The following is a 15,356-nucleotide window of genomic DNA, read 5'->3' as shown; positions in this document are numbered from 1 at the left end:
ATCTGCGTGGCTGTCTGCGACCTCCAGATGAAATTAAAACAGATTTGCGTTTCTGTCTCGAGCGGCCACCGTCCCGACCCCACCTCCGAAACCTGGACACCACAGCTGTACAGATGTGTCACAGCGGGAGGTTCAGACGCGTGGGTGAGTGGGCGGGACAGGGGAGTAATGTATGGACTGTTTATAAGTGATGGATGCGACATTACACACACACACACACACACACATGTGCTTACACAACTTCCAGATTTGCAGGCACGCACACAAACACACGCGCAGGCGCACGCGCACACAGTAATCCACTGAGCATTTGGGTCATATTAGATGAAATGTCATTGCGGGACACTCACTTGAGCTTTAAACATTTTACTTAGAAAGGCACAAACTATGATTTCCTGGTAAATTATTTTTGATGTAAAGAAATAAAAATTAAAAAAAAAAAAAAAAAAAAATCAAAAGACATATCTGTTCATCTTTTCCCCCCCAATGTAAATCGAAGACATTTCAGCCATAACTCAGAAATCTAAGCGTCGTGAGGGCTCTTCCTAGATCAGTCTTTATTAAGTTGTTAATTTCAAACCTAAAGTTTTCTTCTTTTTTTCCCCAAAAGTGCAATGATAATAATAATAATAATAATAAGAGAGCTTAATATCTGTTTTTCTCTCGTTCTTCCACAGTACCTGAGGCCAGTGACTGTGCTACAAAGTCCACGTTGACAGACAAAAAAAAAAAAAAAAAAAAGAAGAAAGCCAGAGGGAGGAAAGACTTGAACTCCAGAACACTACAACATAAAAATAAGATTTCAATGCAGGGATTTGACTTTGAAAAAAAAAAAAAAAAAAAAAAAAAAAAAGACAAAAAACAAAATACATAAAAATCCTCTGAATTCTGTTTTATAGATGAAATGCTTCCTGTGTCTCTCAGATTCAACATCAGCATAGTTCACCTTTGTTTTTCCTCTTTTACCTTGATCCCAGAGCACACACCAAAGAAGAAAATAATAATAATAATAATAATAATAATAAAAATTAACAATTTCCTAAAGGAGCAGATTTCTTTCTTTCAACTCGAATGTTTTCCCCTGATCAACGAAGCCGACTGTTCGAACAATACAACGTTCTTTATGGAATCTAGATACAACAACTGTTTCAAACAGTATCTTTTTTCATATTCACGCCACGGTATTCGAGTTTCATTGTTACAGCTTTTTTTTTTTCTTCTTTTTTTTTTTAAACTTTTTCCTCAAGCTCCCGTCTCCCCCTTCCTCCTCCTCCTCCTCCTCCTCCCCATCCTCCTCCTCCTCGAAACACACCTTCCCCCGTTGCAATGCAGGTATGTTTATTTTTTAATCAGTAAAAGGAATCAAGAGTCTGTTGTGGAGTCAGTGGGGCCGCAACATTCCTTTAACTCGTAGCCAGTAGCCGGGAAGTGAGAAAGAAGAAGGGAAGGAGGAGGAGGAGGAGGAGGAGGAGGAGGAGGAGGAGGAGGAGAGAGCGCGAGGGGGGAACAGGTTCATGGTGATAAGGGACGGGTGAGGGGGGGAGAGGTAAGGAGGTGAGGGGAGGAAGCTGGAAGGAGGTAAAGGATGAAGAGGGAGGGAGGAAGGGGAGGAAGGGAGGGGGGGGGGGGGTGTCTGTGTAGTTGCTTCCATTTAAAACTTGACAGTGACCACAATGTTTCAAGTTCTCTGCGTTCTCTTCTTTCACTTGTGCCTCTGGAGGGCTTTCCTCTTTCTCCTCTTGAAGAAACAACAGCACCTGCAGGGAAACGAGAGCACGGCCGAGTTTAGATTAGATTTCAACGGGAGTCAAATCAGTTCATATCGACCCCCCCCCCTCACCTCCCTCCCCACCTCCCTCCCTGGTTTTGCTTGGATTCAGACTCCTTAAGCTCCAATTAAACCTCTTTTTTTCTTTTCTTTTGGGCAGAAATAATTAGTAGCAGTGGATTTGTATGATCTTTTCATAATCTAGATTACAAATTTAAACCGATCAGGCACGGCATTATGGCCGCCTTCCTAATATTGTGCAGTTCTTCCTTGTGCCTCATAAACAGTCGTGACTCATCAGAAGAAACGGACGTGGGCCCTCGGAGGGCGCCCTGTGGTCTGGTCTTCTACCTGATCAGTGTGGGATCTAGTGTATTTGGAGGAACGGTCAACACCTTGTGCTGTTCTCCATGTTTTTTTGAGTTGTTCCTAAACCTAAAGTCCTTCATTTTTATGTCTGTGTCATGTTGCATCCTGCTGCCATCAAGAAATGTCACTGCTATGCTACTGCTACATGAATGCCAGGATCAAAAGTTTCTGACGCTGAAGATGGTTATTCACGTCTCCTGTCGGTGGTCATATTGTTGTGGCTGATGATCAGTTGTGTGTGTGTGTTTGTGTGTGTGTTTTGTCGTCGTACTTGGGTTCGTCGGCCACTTCGACCTCGGTGGGGGCCGTGATGGGGGCGTTGGAGTGTCCGGCCGTGGGATCGTCAGTGTTCAACTCGCCGTTCGTCGAGCTCATCACCTGCACCGTTACACAACGACACCACAAATGCTCACAAACGGACGCTCTGATCACAGCGTGGAGACGGAAAATTCAAGTTCACATCATCAACAACAACAGCAACAACAACAAAAAGAAAAAACAAAAAAAATATGCATCCTTGATCATGTCCTAAGCAACTTCATAGAAGTTTAAAGGACGGGTTCAGACATTTGCATGTTCCCATTTCTGCCTTAAAACAAAACGAACACAGTTTGTTGGCTGTGATGAGTCCTAACGCTCACTCTGGCCGTTAAGAAACTGTTAAGATTCAAAGTTTATCACCTCCCCTCTTTGTGTTGCTTTAAAACACATAAAGAAAAAAGACTTTAAATCAAGGCTGTTAAAGTTAACAGGACAGAAACGAGAAGAACTGAACGTGTTGTCGTTTGACCCTCGGACCGAGGCGCTCGAAAGGTTTGGAAATCACAAAGTGTTGCAACAGTAACGTTGGGGATTGAAAGCAGAAACAAACCTCCTTGATCAGAAGTGGATAATGAAAATGAGGCAAGTTCGGCTTTAAATGTGAACTGAGCTCCAACTTGCTGGCCAAGCACACAGCTGGTACAGACAACCCTCCTCCTCCTCCTCCTCCTCCTCCTCCTCCTCCTCCTCCTCCTCCCACTGTTTAAATCCGGACGCAGCATATTTTATGAGCACGCAGCATCTTTGAGGTGTTGACAAGAGTATTAAAAGCCTTTAAGGTACATTTATATCATACCCAAAGGTTTGGAAGCAAGATGAAATTAATGCATAACAGATCATAGTTTCATTGCATCAAAATAAATGTGTTAATTACGTAAAGAGTAACTTAACAGAAGAGATTTTTACTTTAATTATCAGGTATATGAGTTTTTCTTGCTTAGACTTTGGCATATACAACAATACCACAATGAATATTTGTTTGCAGACTCTCAAAAGCCAAAAGTGAATAATGCAAACTGTGTTTTCTTTTTATTATTTTACTTTTGTACTGAAGTTGTGACTCAGCCATAAAACTAAGCCCTTCTTTTCTTTTGCTGACATTTATTGAGTCAGTTAATGTGAATTGAGGGTAAACTGAGTAAAACGTTGCATATCAACAAAAGCAAAGTCTGATGACGCAGTAAATACGTCCCAAAATACACAGAACTCATGCTGGTTTTTAAGAACAGAAACATGAAGTTGCTTCCAAACTTTTGACCTATGTTTATACTTTTATCCTCCTTTTTAAATCTGAACATTTGCACCTTTCATGTTTTCATTTCTTGTACAGTTTCTGCCTTTGAAGAACGTAATTTCAACCCCGTGTACGTGTTGCACACGTCAGAATTGTCAATAAAGTTGCCTTTGATGTGCGTCATCAATTTGCTTTTAAGCGTAACAGCCCTCATTTAAAACAGGAAAAAAAGATGGAAGATACCAACCTGATTTAATTAACTCCATTATTTAGAAAACGATTAACAGACGACCAGTGTGACCGCGAGGATCGATAGCAGCGTCCGACTTCTCTCGCGAACAGACTTTTAAGGCAGAAACGTGAACCCGTCCTTTAAAAGCTGCCATTCTATCAGCCGACACCAGGTGGCGTATTTGCACCACGTTAACTACGGAGGGAACACAATGGGCCCTTTGACATCACAGCAGACATGTAAAAGGAGTTTCGAAAATAATTCCAATCTAATAATGCTTATGGTGATTTAGTTTGTGTTTCTGTGATGATAGAAGGATCTTGAGATCTTGAGGAGGGAGGGAGGGAGGGAGGGGGAAAGGGGGAGGAGGAGAGAAGGGGGGAGACTTTTACTACGAGCAGAAGCAGATGAGACGAATCCAGCGGTGAAAGCAAACACACACGGGGATTTAAACAGTCTGATGCAAACACAAAGAGTCAAGACAAGAGATCCTAACAAGCAGGCAGTAGTAGTAGTAGTAGTAGTAGTAGTAGTAGTAGTGAGAGAAGGGTGAGGGGGAGGGAGGTGGAGGTGGAGGAGGAGGGCGGACGTATACAAAAACTATGCGGCTTCATGCATTAGCCATCAGAGCAGCAGCAGTAGCAGCAGCAGTACCTGAACAGAGCCCCCCAGCCGCTCAGCTGTGAGGTGCGACCCCAGAGTCTCCTTATTGGTCACGGGAGTGGGCTGAGACTCGCTTCCTTTGGGCTCAGGTGACTTGACGCAAAGAGCAAAATAAATCAAAATAAAAATAAATAAAAAAAGAAAAGGGGGGGGGGGGTTTGAGGGCAGGTGGTTTCGGGAGAGAGGGTCAGAGGTGAGGGAGTGAGGGATGTGGTGGAAGGTGAGGGTAGAGTTGTGGAGGAGGAGGAGGAGGGGAAGGGGGGAGTGAATAAAATAAAATAATAATAAAAAAATAAAAAAAAGAAACAAAAATAAAATTATAGAAGACATTTCCCAAGCAGAAGCAGGCTTGTTAAGACGAACTACGTTAATAGAGGAGTAGAGGGAAGCAAAAATTTAACATGAAGCACAGGTCAACACGCTAATAAAAAGTCATGCAGGAGTAAAAACAAAAAAAGATAAAGAAAAACAGCCTTGATCGCCGCACACTCAATACAACACACACACCGTCTTCGACCCCGCTCACATACTTGGAAAAATAAACCCCCCGCAAATACAACAGAGACAGATAACAGGTACTTTCTTTAGATAAGGCTTTTTTTTTTTTACAGTCCCGAAGGTACAGGAGGTTGAGAGCTTTAAAGGGTGGCACGTTGTTACCGAGCCAATCAAACAGAGAGCGGTTCAAAAAAAAAAAAAAAAAAAAAGGAAAAAGAAAAGGAGGCTAGAGTCCACAGTAATAAGTCATTCATAAAATCCAATGCACTCCCTTTTTTTTTTTTTTTTTACAGGAAAACGATGAGTCGGGCTCACACAGCGTGATTTGTACCATTATTTGTGTCTGCCGTAAATACTTTATAGAGATTTCATACAATAAAACCTGTGAATTATTGTCCTCCCCCTTTTAAACTGAACAAGGCTCAGACAGCATGCCGTTAAAAAGGGAAATAAAACTGTAATAAAAAAAATAAATAAAAAAAAGAGGAGGGGGGGTGGGTGGGTTTACACTTTGTCACACACTAAGCGTGTAGCTTGTCATTACTGGTGTGAACAATGCAGTCTGCATTTTCAACTCATGCGTGCAATGACGGGAGCTTAGAGTGGCAAGGTGTGAAGAATTAATCGGAGCCGAAAAAACTTTCTTTCACAGCTGGAGTCTCCCCCATGACTGTACGTGTCTGGTAATTTACCACAAATATATATATTTTTTTTAAAAGGCTGACATCACTGCCAACCAGTCAGACCGTAAACAGGAACAGAAATGAAGGAGAGGTGGAACTGAACGGCAGCCATTTTCTCCAGGAAGTTGCTTAGAGTCGGACGCGGCGCGAGCGGCCTGGCAGGGGAACTCGAACGACAGGGTCGGTCGGGCCAGCGGAGGAGTCGGGAGGGACTGGGTGTGGTGTGTTTGTCGCGCTTTGAGCTGATAACCTTACCTGGTTTTTGGTCTGCTGTTGTGCTTTGTCTCTGCTGCTGGGCTGCAGGGGCGTGTCGCTGGGGATGGGGCCTATCGGTGTGGGCTGCGAGGAAACACAAGGAAACATCAGCGGCGAAACAGAAAAACAAACGGGGCCTGATTTAATAAAGGTTAAAAAGTGATGACGAGGCAGAATCTGCTAAGAGAAGCACGAAGAAGGCTGCATCTGTCAGAGGGGTGAAATAGCGCCTGTAGTTCATTTAATGTGTTTGGATTAATGTATAGAGCCGAGGTGTCAAACTCATTTTAGTTCAGGGGCCACATGCAGCACAGTTTGATCTCAAGGGGGTTGGACCAGCAACACAACAGCTTATTACCCGGTAAATAATGACAAATATTTTCCCTTTGCTCAAATTTCTGAAGAAGTTCCAAGGTGTGCAATTTTATTACAGATTTTCAGCTAATATCTTGCTAGCTAAAGGAATTTTTGCACATTCATCTCCTCTGGTGGGCCGTTTTTTGGCCCCCGGGCCTTATGTTTGACATCCTTGGTATAGAGGGTATGTATGTGATGTCACAGCAAGTGAAGTCTCCATGGTTACGGCCACTCAGTGGTAAAAAAGTGAGAGATGAGTGTGGAGATTAGCAGCATTAGTTTGAATCATAAACTTTAATAGAGTCTAAATTGGAAGAAAAACTTACTAATACTAAGAAACAACTGGAATCCAGGCACTGAAACCTGGTGTTGTTGTAATATTAATTTATGCTGCGTTTTTTTTTTTGATGAAGTCAAACCTTAAGTTAGGTTCTGGAGGGCTGTCAGATGAGTTTATGGATGTTGTTGTTTTGGCGAAGTTACGGCTCCACCAATAAATAACAATGAAACAATGAACTGAATATTTGTGATCACTCCTCATCTTCCTTTTAACGCTACAGTATTATACGGCTAACGTTACTTCTCAGTAAAGCTCTTAGCGTTAGCATCTTTTATTTAGCAACATTTATCATAACTGAAACGACTGAAAACTAACTTAAACTGAGGCTAATCCACTTTTCCAAACAAGGGGGTCGTCTAGTACAAAGCTGTTGGAGCTGTGTTGTATAAAGAACCAAAATGTCATTCTTTAGTATAAGTGCAGTATTTTCACGGTGTTGAAATCAGCTCCATATAAATATCAGGAGAACTGATTTCTGGTTATTTGGTAGCTCGTATGGATCATTGTCGAGTCCATTTGTCCTTATTTGACCTGATAAACCTGATTTTTCCTGGTCTCCCTGTATTTACTACTGTATTTCACCATGTTTGTACCACTCAGTGGGCGTGGCCCTGGACGGCAGTGACATCAATGCATACGCTCTACATGCAGATACGGGTATTTCTGACAAAACACACAAAATATTGTTATTTGATCCTATATATAACGTGTTTGAAAGCCTCAACTGGTGCAACAGTGGCATAAATGGCTGCATAGAGAACCAATCTCTTTCTTTTTTTTTAGTAAAACTTTAGACCAAGCTCTACTAGAATGGTCCAGTCTCTAGACTTTAACCCCATGGAGCTGGTTTGTGATGAACTGGACAGAAGAGTGAAAGCAAAGCTCCCTACAAGAGACATATATTTCTGGGAACTTCTGCGACAAAACTGTGAAGAACTGACTCTGATGAGTCCAAAGTTTAGAACATATTTTGGGCTAAATATTGATTCCATGGTTACTTTCTTTATTACTTCAGTTGTTTATTAGGTCTATGCTTTCATGTAAGAGTAAAATGAGACATTAAACTGCTACATTTCAATAAAAAAAGAAAGAAATATTGGAAAAAAGTTAAACTTTTAACCGGTAGTGTGTGTTTATTTGAAACTAACACCTACCAACTCCGTGGCTTCAAATTTAATTTTGTGCTTTCGTTCAGTCTCCTCTCTCATATTCTCTCTAGTGAAAAGCGGCAGCGCAAAAATCCTCATTTAAATAGGGCACTTTAGCAGCTGTTCAGATCACCCGCAACACGCAAAACCAACAACACCTGCAATCTATAAGCTAGGACACGCAATTTAGCAGCTTATCTCAGTAAAATCAGGCCCTAACGGAGTCAAAAAAAAAAAATAATAAAAAAAGATGGCAAAACGAATCAGATCTGACAAACGATGGCAACGAGAGCGGCAAAAGAGACTTGATTGTTCGAGAGCGGGAGGCGTGGGCGGACGAGTGGACTCTGCGAGAGGGCACTCACGAGTGTTTTGCCGACCCAGTCGTACTCGTAGTCAAAGACGTAGCCGTTCCTGTCGAACAGATCGGTGAAGAGCTTCCTCAAGTAATCGTAATCAGGCTTCTCGAAGAAGTCCAGCCTCCTCACGTAGCGCAGGTAGGTGGCCATCTCTTCTGTAACGAGAGGACATGCTGTCAGAACAGAGCAAATAAAACACAGACAATAAAATAAATAAAATAAAATACTGGTTCTACTGACCGGGGAAGCTTTCACAGAGCACCTCGATCGGCGTCGCTCGTTTGGTGTCCCCGATTTTCTGATACCTCTCCTTCAAAGTGTCAGCCTGGTGGTGGGGAGGAATAAAAAATATAACTTATTATTATTATTATTAATTATAAAGCTGTGTGGGCGTGTTGTAAATGAGCATATGTAATATTTAAATGTCTGAGTTGAGGACAGATGCTAATTTTCCAGTTAGTCACTCTTGAGTCACTCCACTGGAGCCTTGTGTCGTGTTGTAAAGTTTTGTTACATTATTAGACCATAAAAAGAACCTGCAACACATTATTAGACAACTTTTCAAGGTTATGTGTGTCCAATGGAAAGAGGCAGTGAACTGAATTATCGCAGCACACGTCATTTGAGCCTTTTGCCACAAGCTGACGTAAAATAATTGTGGTGTAAAGGTCTGAACGCTATGGAAACATGTTTATTAGGGGTCAGTCCACACATGATTAAATCTCTGAATGGATACTCGCTGAACCAAGCCGCCTTAAAAGGCTTCTCAACAGCACGTACTGTGGTATCAACGCACAACGGGTTGTTCTTTTTAAAGATATATCGGTATATTTTTAGATATACGATGTGATATAGCGATACAGTTTATGTTGCGCTAAAGCTTTTTTTTTTTTAGAGAACAGCGCTTCAAGTATCGCTCAACTTCAACTGTACTAAAAAAAAAAAACAAGTTAACAACAACAGATAACAACAGCAGGTCTATAAACAGCGGTGTGTTTATCACGTTAAACTCTAACCCAGAACCAGGAAGACTTTCCTTCCTCCTTCCCCGAAAAAAACCCATAACCCTGTGCTGTTCCCTATGAAAGAAACAGTGGGTGGGTGAATTAAACATTAAAAAAAAAAGGGGTATGTCAATGGAACAAAACCTTTGTTATTTCCGTTCCGTCCATCTAGTACTGATACGATTACTGTTACTTATCAATATTTGAAAATACAGAGATATGACCTTTGGTCCGACCCAATTTATACATGAATCTAATTTTATTAACATCTAAGACATAGGTCTTCAACAGGGGGTCCGCTGATGTATTGCAAAATCTTTGGTTGATTAGACGGTTTGTATATATTTTTTAAAGAATACACATTAACATGTAATATATTATATATTTTAGTGAAGGGATAAAGGAAAGCGTAATACTGAATACAAAATGATAATAATGTATATTTATAAATAGCACTAGGCCAAGATTAACATGAACACATATACTTAATCTCTCCATCAGTACGAGGGTCCTTAGAAAAGTTTCCTCCTTTCATCAACAGTTGTGAGCACCATACCGTGGTGCACTGCTGTGCTTTACTGCTTTATTATAGTTTCATTTCTTATACCGCGTGTTGGCGAGGGTTTGTTTTGGCCCGAACCATCCGACATCCCCCACATTTATACATCCCTCACATTCCTCAAACCAAGAGCTCCCTCCCACACAGCAACTGTTCAGATGAGGTGTCTTGTCTTCCAGTCTATTCTATGGACACCTTTTGATACTGGGACGCCTTCAAATGTCCCACAAGCTCCGCAGCCTGCTGTAACCTGTCCTCCGGGCGCCTGTCATTGTGTCTGTATCCGTCCCTCGACCGCCGAAAAGCAAAAGCGGACGACGACTCTGCAGGACACGTATAGTGTCAACTACCACTGTCTGCTGGTCTTTTATTGTGGGCGAGTTAATCATGAGAGGACTAATAATTAGGAAAATGTATCTTTACTGTGTATTTGTTATAAAACACAGATTTAAACACTTAGATTTTACACTTAGACACAGCAACAAGTGAATAAATTGGATTATTAATATATAATAAAGAGAAACTTATTATTATTTACTGTTGAGTGGCTATGTTATTAGCAGGGCTGCAACCTAATCATAAATTAGGCAAATATGGCGCGAGTTAACAGATGTTACGGCTCCAGCTGCTACAAATACTGAAAATAACCACAAAAAACAAAAAAAAAAACCCAAACCCAGAGATCAAAAGTGTTTGCATTCATTAAACCGAGATCCAGTAAGTTGAATGCTTACTAAAAATAAAAACAGACCAGACCACAACTGGAGCAGCCAACCTCGAAACCACCAGACAGCAGCGTCAGTATTTCAGACTGTTACTGCGAGTTTTGTCTGATCATTGGTTCGTGGCGCAGAGCAGATGATAATGAAGAGAACGGTGATAGGAGCAGTGATATAGGTTGAAAGCAGTTTGTTAATGTGCGTATAGATTATAGATTACGTAATATATAGATGTGGATTTCCATTAATGGTATGATCTGAGTGGGGTGAAAGCTGCATTTCAGGTCAGTCAAATTAGAATATAGAAAATGTGTGTTCCCAACTAGGACGACACTGAATAAATCTTCACTTTTGTTGAATGGTCAATCATTACTGAAATGGGTTCTTCATTTAAATAAATGTGCTAGTTTAATTATGTTTGAATAAAAGCTATTTATTAATTCGTTTTTAACCAAAGGAAAATAGGAGATTAGAAGGATAAAGTTAAAAATAGATAGATAAAAGATAGATTTTAAGAAATATTTGTTGCAGCCTCGTGGAAAACATTAATCACTGAAAAGGCCACGCGCCCTCGTGGGTGAAAACAAAGGAGAAGATGATGCGCTGTGTATTGTTGTGCAACCGTAAAAAGAGAGAGGGGCCAATAACTGAAGAAATGTGGGGTTTCAGGTCATAAATACTGATGCTAACGTTAGCTAATGTCAGTCGTCAGAGCTGCTGGTTATAATGTTCAAACTCAAAATTCACGTTAAAAAGTGAAAAGTGAAAGTGAAATGACAGTAGGTATGTGATTGTGAAGCATTTTAGAAATTAGCTAAGCTTCATTATGTATTTATGTCATGATTAATTCATTTGACATTATGGATGATTATGAATTGGTGACAGATGTCACACATTACTCAGATACTGAGGAAATATTCACTGAGGAAATGTCAGAGTGTGACGCCTCCGGCCACTGAGTGGGGTGGGTGGGTTATGTGGACATGCATTTTTCAAGTTTTCCTATGGAAAACGTCGCTTACGTAAGTGTTAGGGTTTTCCCAAGAATGTTAGCACCGCAAAATAACCACTGACTACCCTAATTTGCAACCAGATTCTACTTTGTGTTGGGCGATTATCAAAAGATAATTGCTATAGATTAAATAAAACATGGCTGTAGTGACCACAAAAAAAAAAAAAACTTCTGGATTTAAGTAAGAACAGTTTCTGTGTCTGAGTCAGATTGTGTGTGTTATGTTTTTCAGGTTCATCTAACAAGACCAACACATCAGCAGGGAGAAATGTCAGAGGTGGACGCTGCTATAAACACAAGGCAGGTGGATGACAGGTATGAAAGAGACACTGTGCTTTGGAGTGCAACAGAGAAAGGTATGAGCTGAGCATTAAGAGGATTACAGGAGTCCGATGTATATCAGCGAGTGCCAACAAGCGGATGAAATCAAACAATACTCTACAGTACCTTTAGGCCCTGCCAGGGGAGGCTTCCTCGGAGAAAGTACATGAACATGTGACCCAGCGCCTCCAAATCATCCCTTCTGCTTTGCTCTGGAGTTAAAAGAGGAAGACGAGAACGAGCCGTGAGAAACAAACTTCGTTTTACAAGCAGAAGTAACAGGAAACCGATGAGACGAGATCACATTATCCCACAACGCCACAATTGTAGTGGAGTTAAAATGGGCCATTTACTGAATAAAAAGGTCTTGATTGAGCCTTAGAGCAGGGGTGGCCAATCAAGTGTCATGAAGAACTAACAGCTCGTGCTTTTTTCGTTTCCAACCCAGACCCTGATTAGCGCCGTGCACTTAGAGCAGAGAGGGGAACAACTAATCAGTGAAATCACCACCTGAGGTGATTGGTTAGACTTGGGCAGACGCTGGCGCTCCATGAGGAAAAACAGCAGAGTAAACAGAAGCAGTTTTCTCCTCTTATGATTTTAACGAAGACCTTCATTAACACCAACTAATTCTTCCAATAAGTAAATAATAAAATTTTAAACAAAGCTCGTCCACGCACGTTCAAAAAGGCCAGTTCCTGAGACGTCCTTACCTTTCCCCAGGTGCGTGTTAATGCTCATGTAGCGCGCCGTCCCGGTCAGACTCTTGTGCTCCCGGTAGGGGATGTGTTTTTTGGTCTCGGGGTCTATGTATTCTTTGGCCAGACCAAAGTCGATGATGTGGATGGTGTGCTGCCTCTTGCTTCCTGGCCGCCCGACCAGAAAGTTTTCCGGCTTCACATCTCTGTAGATCAGACTCTTGGTGTGCACATACTCCATCCGTGTGATCTAGACAAGCGGTCAGTCGAGAGTTAGCGTGTGGATTTGGACATTTATTTTGATATTGTTAAACGGGAGGGTAATGTCAAAAAGCAGGTGGGGCTGACAGTGACAAATGGACACGGGAGATATCGCAAATTTCTCAAATAATAGTTTGATACGATAAAACCCTGAATATAAATAATCAGTGGGTCTTGTTATTTGTTATCCGTGTTGAAATGGTCACCGTTAGCTAAGGCTGATAATTTCATTTAGGGATGCACCGATGCATTGACTGAACGTCGGTATTGGCCGATATTCGCCTCATCAATTACCATCTGCAAAAAAACATGACAAGACTGACGCCATTGGCCAATGTTTGCAACACATATGCTGGCGATATTTCAAGAGAAAGGATGCTAACACGTCAAATCTCATAAGACATCTGAAAAACAAGCATGACGCGACACATTACATTTACACTTGTGTATTTTCTTAGTGGGGAAAGCAGGTACAATGCAATGCAATGTAATACTGAACAATTCTTCGAGAACTTGGCTGAGGAATCTTGAAATTCCTGTTAACCTGCTGACTTCCACACTAAGAAATACGACAAGTCACGATTAAATATCACAAATTTTTAATCTACATTAATTTCACTGCAACTTGAGTGTTTTTGACATATCATCATTAAAATGTTCACACGATTGTACAGATTCAGATTATAAATACTGAAGTTGTATGATGTATATTTTTGAGCTGGGGTCATCTGTTAAAAAGTGCTATAGCTCAAAATGGTTTTATTAAATGTCAAGTTGAGATTAAAGGTTGTTTTTGTTTCATAAGTTTGTCTGATTGAATTTGTGCTCGTTAAAAGATAAGATGAAGAGCTGAAAGACTTAAAAATAGTTCAGTAATAACAAAAAGAGAAAAAAAAAACACGAGGATTGGCATCGACCATCAGCCGAATTGTTATTTTAAACATCAGTATCAGTCCAGAATTTCACAATCGGTGCTTCCCTAAATTGTTCTCTTCTGGAAAACGGACAAGTAGTGACTGATTAGACTTAATAAGGAAGTGAGTTGTCTACTTCATCATTTACCAAAGTCTTATTTTCCTAACACAAACTAAAATGTATTCTATAGGAGACAAAACAAACTCTTTTATTGGAAAAAAATACTGTATAAAAGTGCGGATGCGGCCTCGTGTGGGCTCACGCTTCGCTTCAGAGGATATTTAAACCCCTGATGACGTCGTTCCTTTCAATCTAAAAATGGATTAAAAGTTTGACTGGATTTTTTTGTTTATCTAAATGTACAATACACCTGCTGCTCTCCTCCTCCTCCTCCTCCCTTCTACAAGTCTCACCAGTTGTATGGCTATCATGAGGACGGTCTTGAGGGAAAAGGTGCGGTCGCAGAGGTCAAACAGGTCCTCTAGACTGGGCCCAAGCAGCTCCAGCACCATGGCGTTGTATTTCCCACAAGGACCAAAATAGTACACCTGAGGGATTCCCTCTGCGGAGACAAAAAAAAAAAAAAAAAACACAAATAAAGTTAATGAAAGTGACTCTTACCCTATAAATTTAATGATTTTCTGGGTTTAGTTCATGGTGACGGTGAGCAGATGGTAGCTGGAGTTACTCATCCATTGGGTTATTCTGAGAAACGTTACAGCAATAATGTAAATACACTGATGTGTAATGTATTTTAAACAGCTACAGTACAATACTGCAATGCTTTACTAGGGAACTGATTTAGCAACATGAATAGTGTGACGTAAAGACGTGGTCAGAGGAGTGTTTCTCAACCTTTCTGCTGCGTCTCTTCTGTGTCATCAGAATAAACTCAGCTCCAGCTCCGTGTAAATATCTTTTTTTATTTGTTACTGGCGCTACCAGACATGTTTAAAATATTTCCAAACACTGCACAACAACGTCACGGCCTAGTAATCGCGCTCGTTTGTTGATAAGAAAGAGTGGGAGGTGACTCTACACTCCTGATCCGCCGCCTTCAACAGGTTTGTCAGACGCCAGAGTGACTTAGCTTTTCCTTTCTTCTGAGGACGTATTCAAGAGAAAGGTGTCTTAAGAAAGAACTGTCAACAACTGTGAAAAGCCTTTGCTTGTAGAAACCGACACACCCAGCTCCTCATGTAGGACTGAAGAATGTGGAAGGATTGACTTTGTCATGTGCTCTACCTTGATGTGTATCAGTGTTTTAACTTCCTTGTAGGCCTTGTATTACATATATATATTTATTAAGGCACAAGGGAGACCTGCACAATCTTCTGAGGGAGTCCTGTGGGGTCTGGAAACAGAATGTTGTTGGTGGGATCTAGTGAATTTGGAGGCCAGGTCAACAACTTTTTGTTTTGTCTGTTTTGGTCTGGTCTAGACGGGTGCTACATGTTCAGGTAACGTCCACACGTGAAAGAACACCACAAGTTTCCCAGCAGAAATTTGTATTGTCGCAAGATTAGTCACTTTTTGTGTCAGTGGTTTTAATGTTGTGGCTGATCAGTGCATATATGAAATAACCAGGTGAAAACTGCCTTAAAAAGTTGGTATCAGGGTCAGAGCTTAAAAATAAAAAC

General features: G+C 41.0%; 1 protein-coding gene across 4 annotated transcripts in view; it reads right to left on the bottom strand.

Annotated features, from left to right (window-relative positions):
* Nucleotides 1–828: 828 nt before the first annotated feature.
* The window catches only part of csnk1g2b (casein kinase 1, gamma 2b), a 40,953-nt gene continuing 26,425 nt past the window's right edge, over nt 829–15,356 (bottom strand). The window contains exons 4-12 of one of the 4 annotated variants that reach the window (XM_047587133.1): nt 14,130–14,278; nt 12,556–12,790; nt 11,969–12,054; nt 8,468–8,552; nt 8,234–8,382; nt 6,024–6,107; nt 4,579–4,680; nt 2,409–2,515; nt 829–1,757 (exon numbers count right to left, since the gene is read on the bottom strand). In XM_047587133.1, the coding sequence (XP_047443089.1) occupies nt 1,703–1,757; nt 2,409–2,515; nt 4,579–4,680; nt 6,024–6,107; nt 8,234–8,382; nt 8,468–8,552; nt 11,969–12,054; nt 12,556–12,790; nt 14,130–14,278 (1,052 nt within the window). In that variant the 3' untranslated portion in view covers nt 829–1,702. The remainder of the gene's footprint in view (nt 1,758–2,408; nt 2,516–4,578; nt 4,681–6,023; nt 6,108–8,233; nt 8,383–8,467; nt 8,553–11,968; nt 12,055–12,555; nt 12,791–14,129; nt 14,279–15,356) is intronic. The other 3 variants (XM_047587134.1, XM_047587135.1, XM_047587136.1) reach the window with 3 other exon arrangements.

The sequence above is a fragment of the Mugil cephalus genome, chromosome 6, assembly GCF_022458985.1.
Source record: "Mugil cephalus isolate CIBA_MC_2020 chromosome 6, CIBA_Mcephalus_1.1, whole genome shotgun sequence".
Lineage (NCBI taxonomy): Eukaryota > Metazoa > Chordata > Actinopteri > Mugiliformes > Mugilidae > Mugil > Mugil cephalus.
The sequence above is the reverse complement of the archived record's forward strand: the minus strand, read 5'-3'. Positions and strand labels throughout refer to the sequence as shown.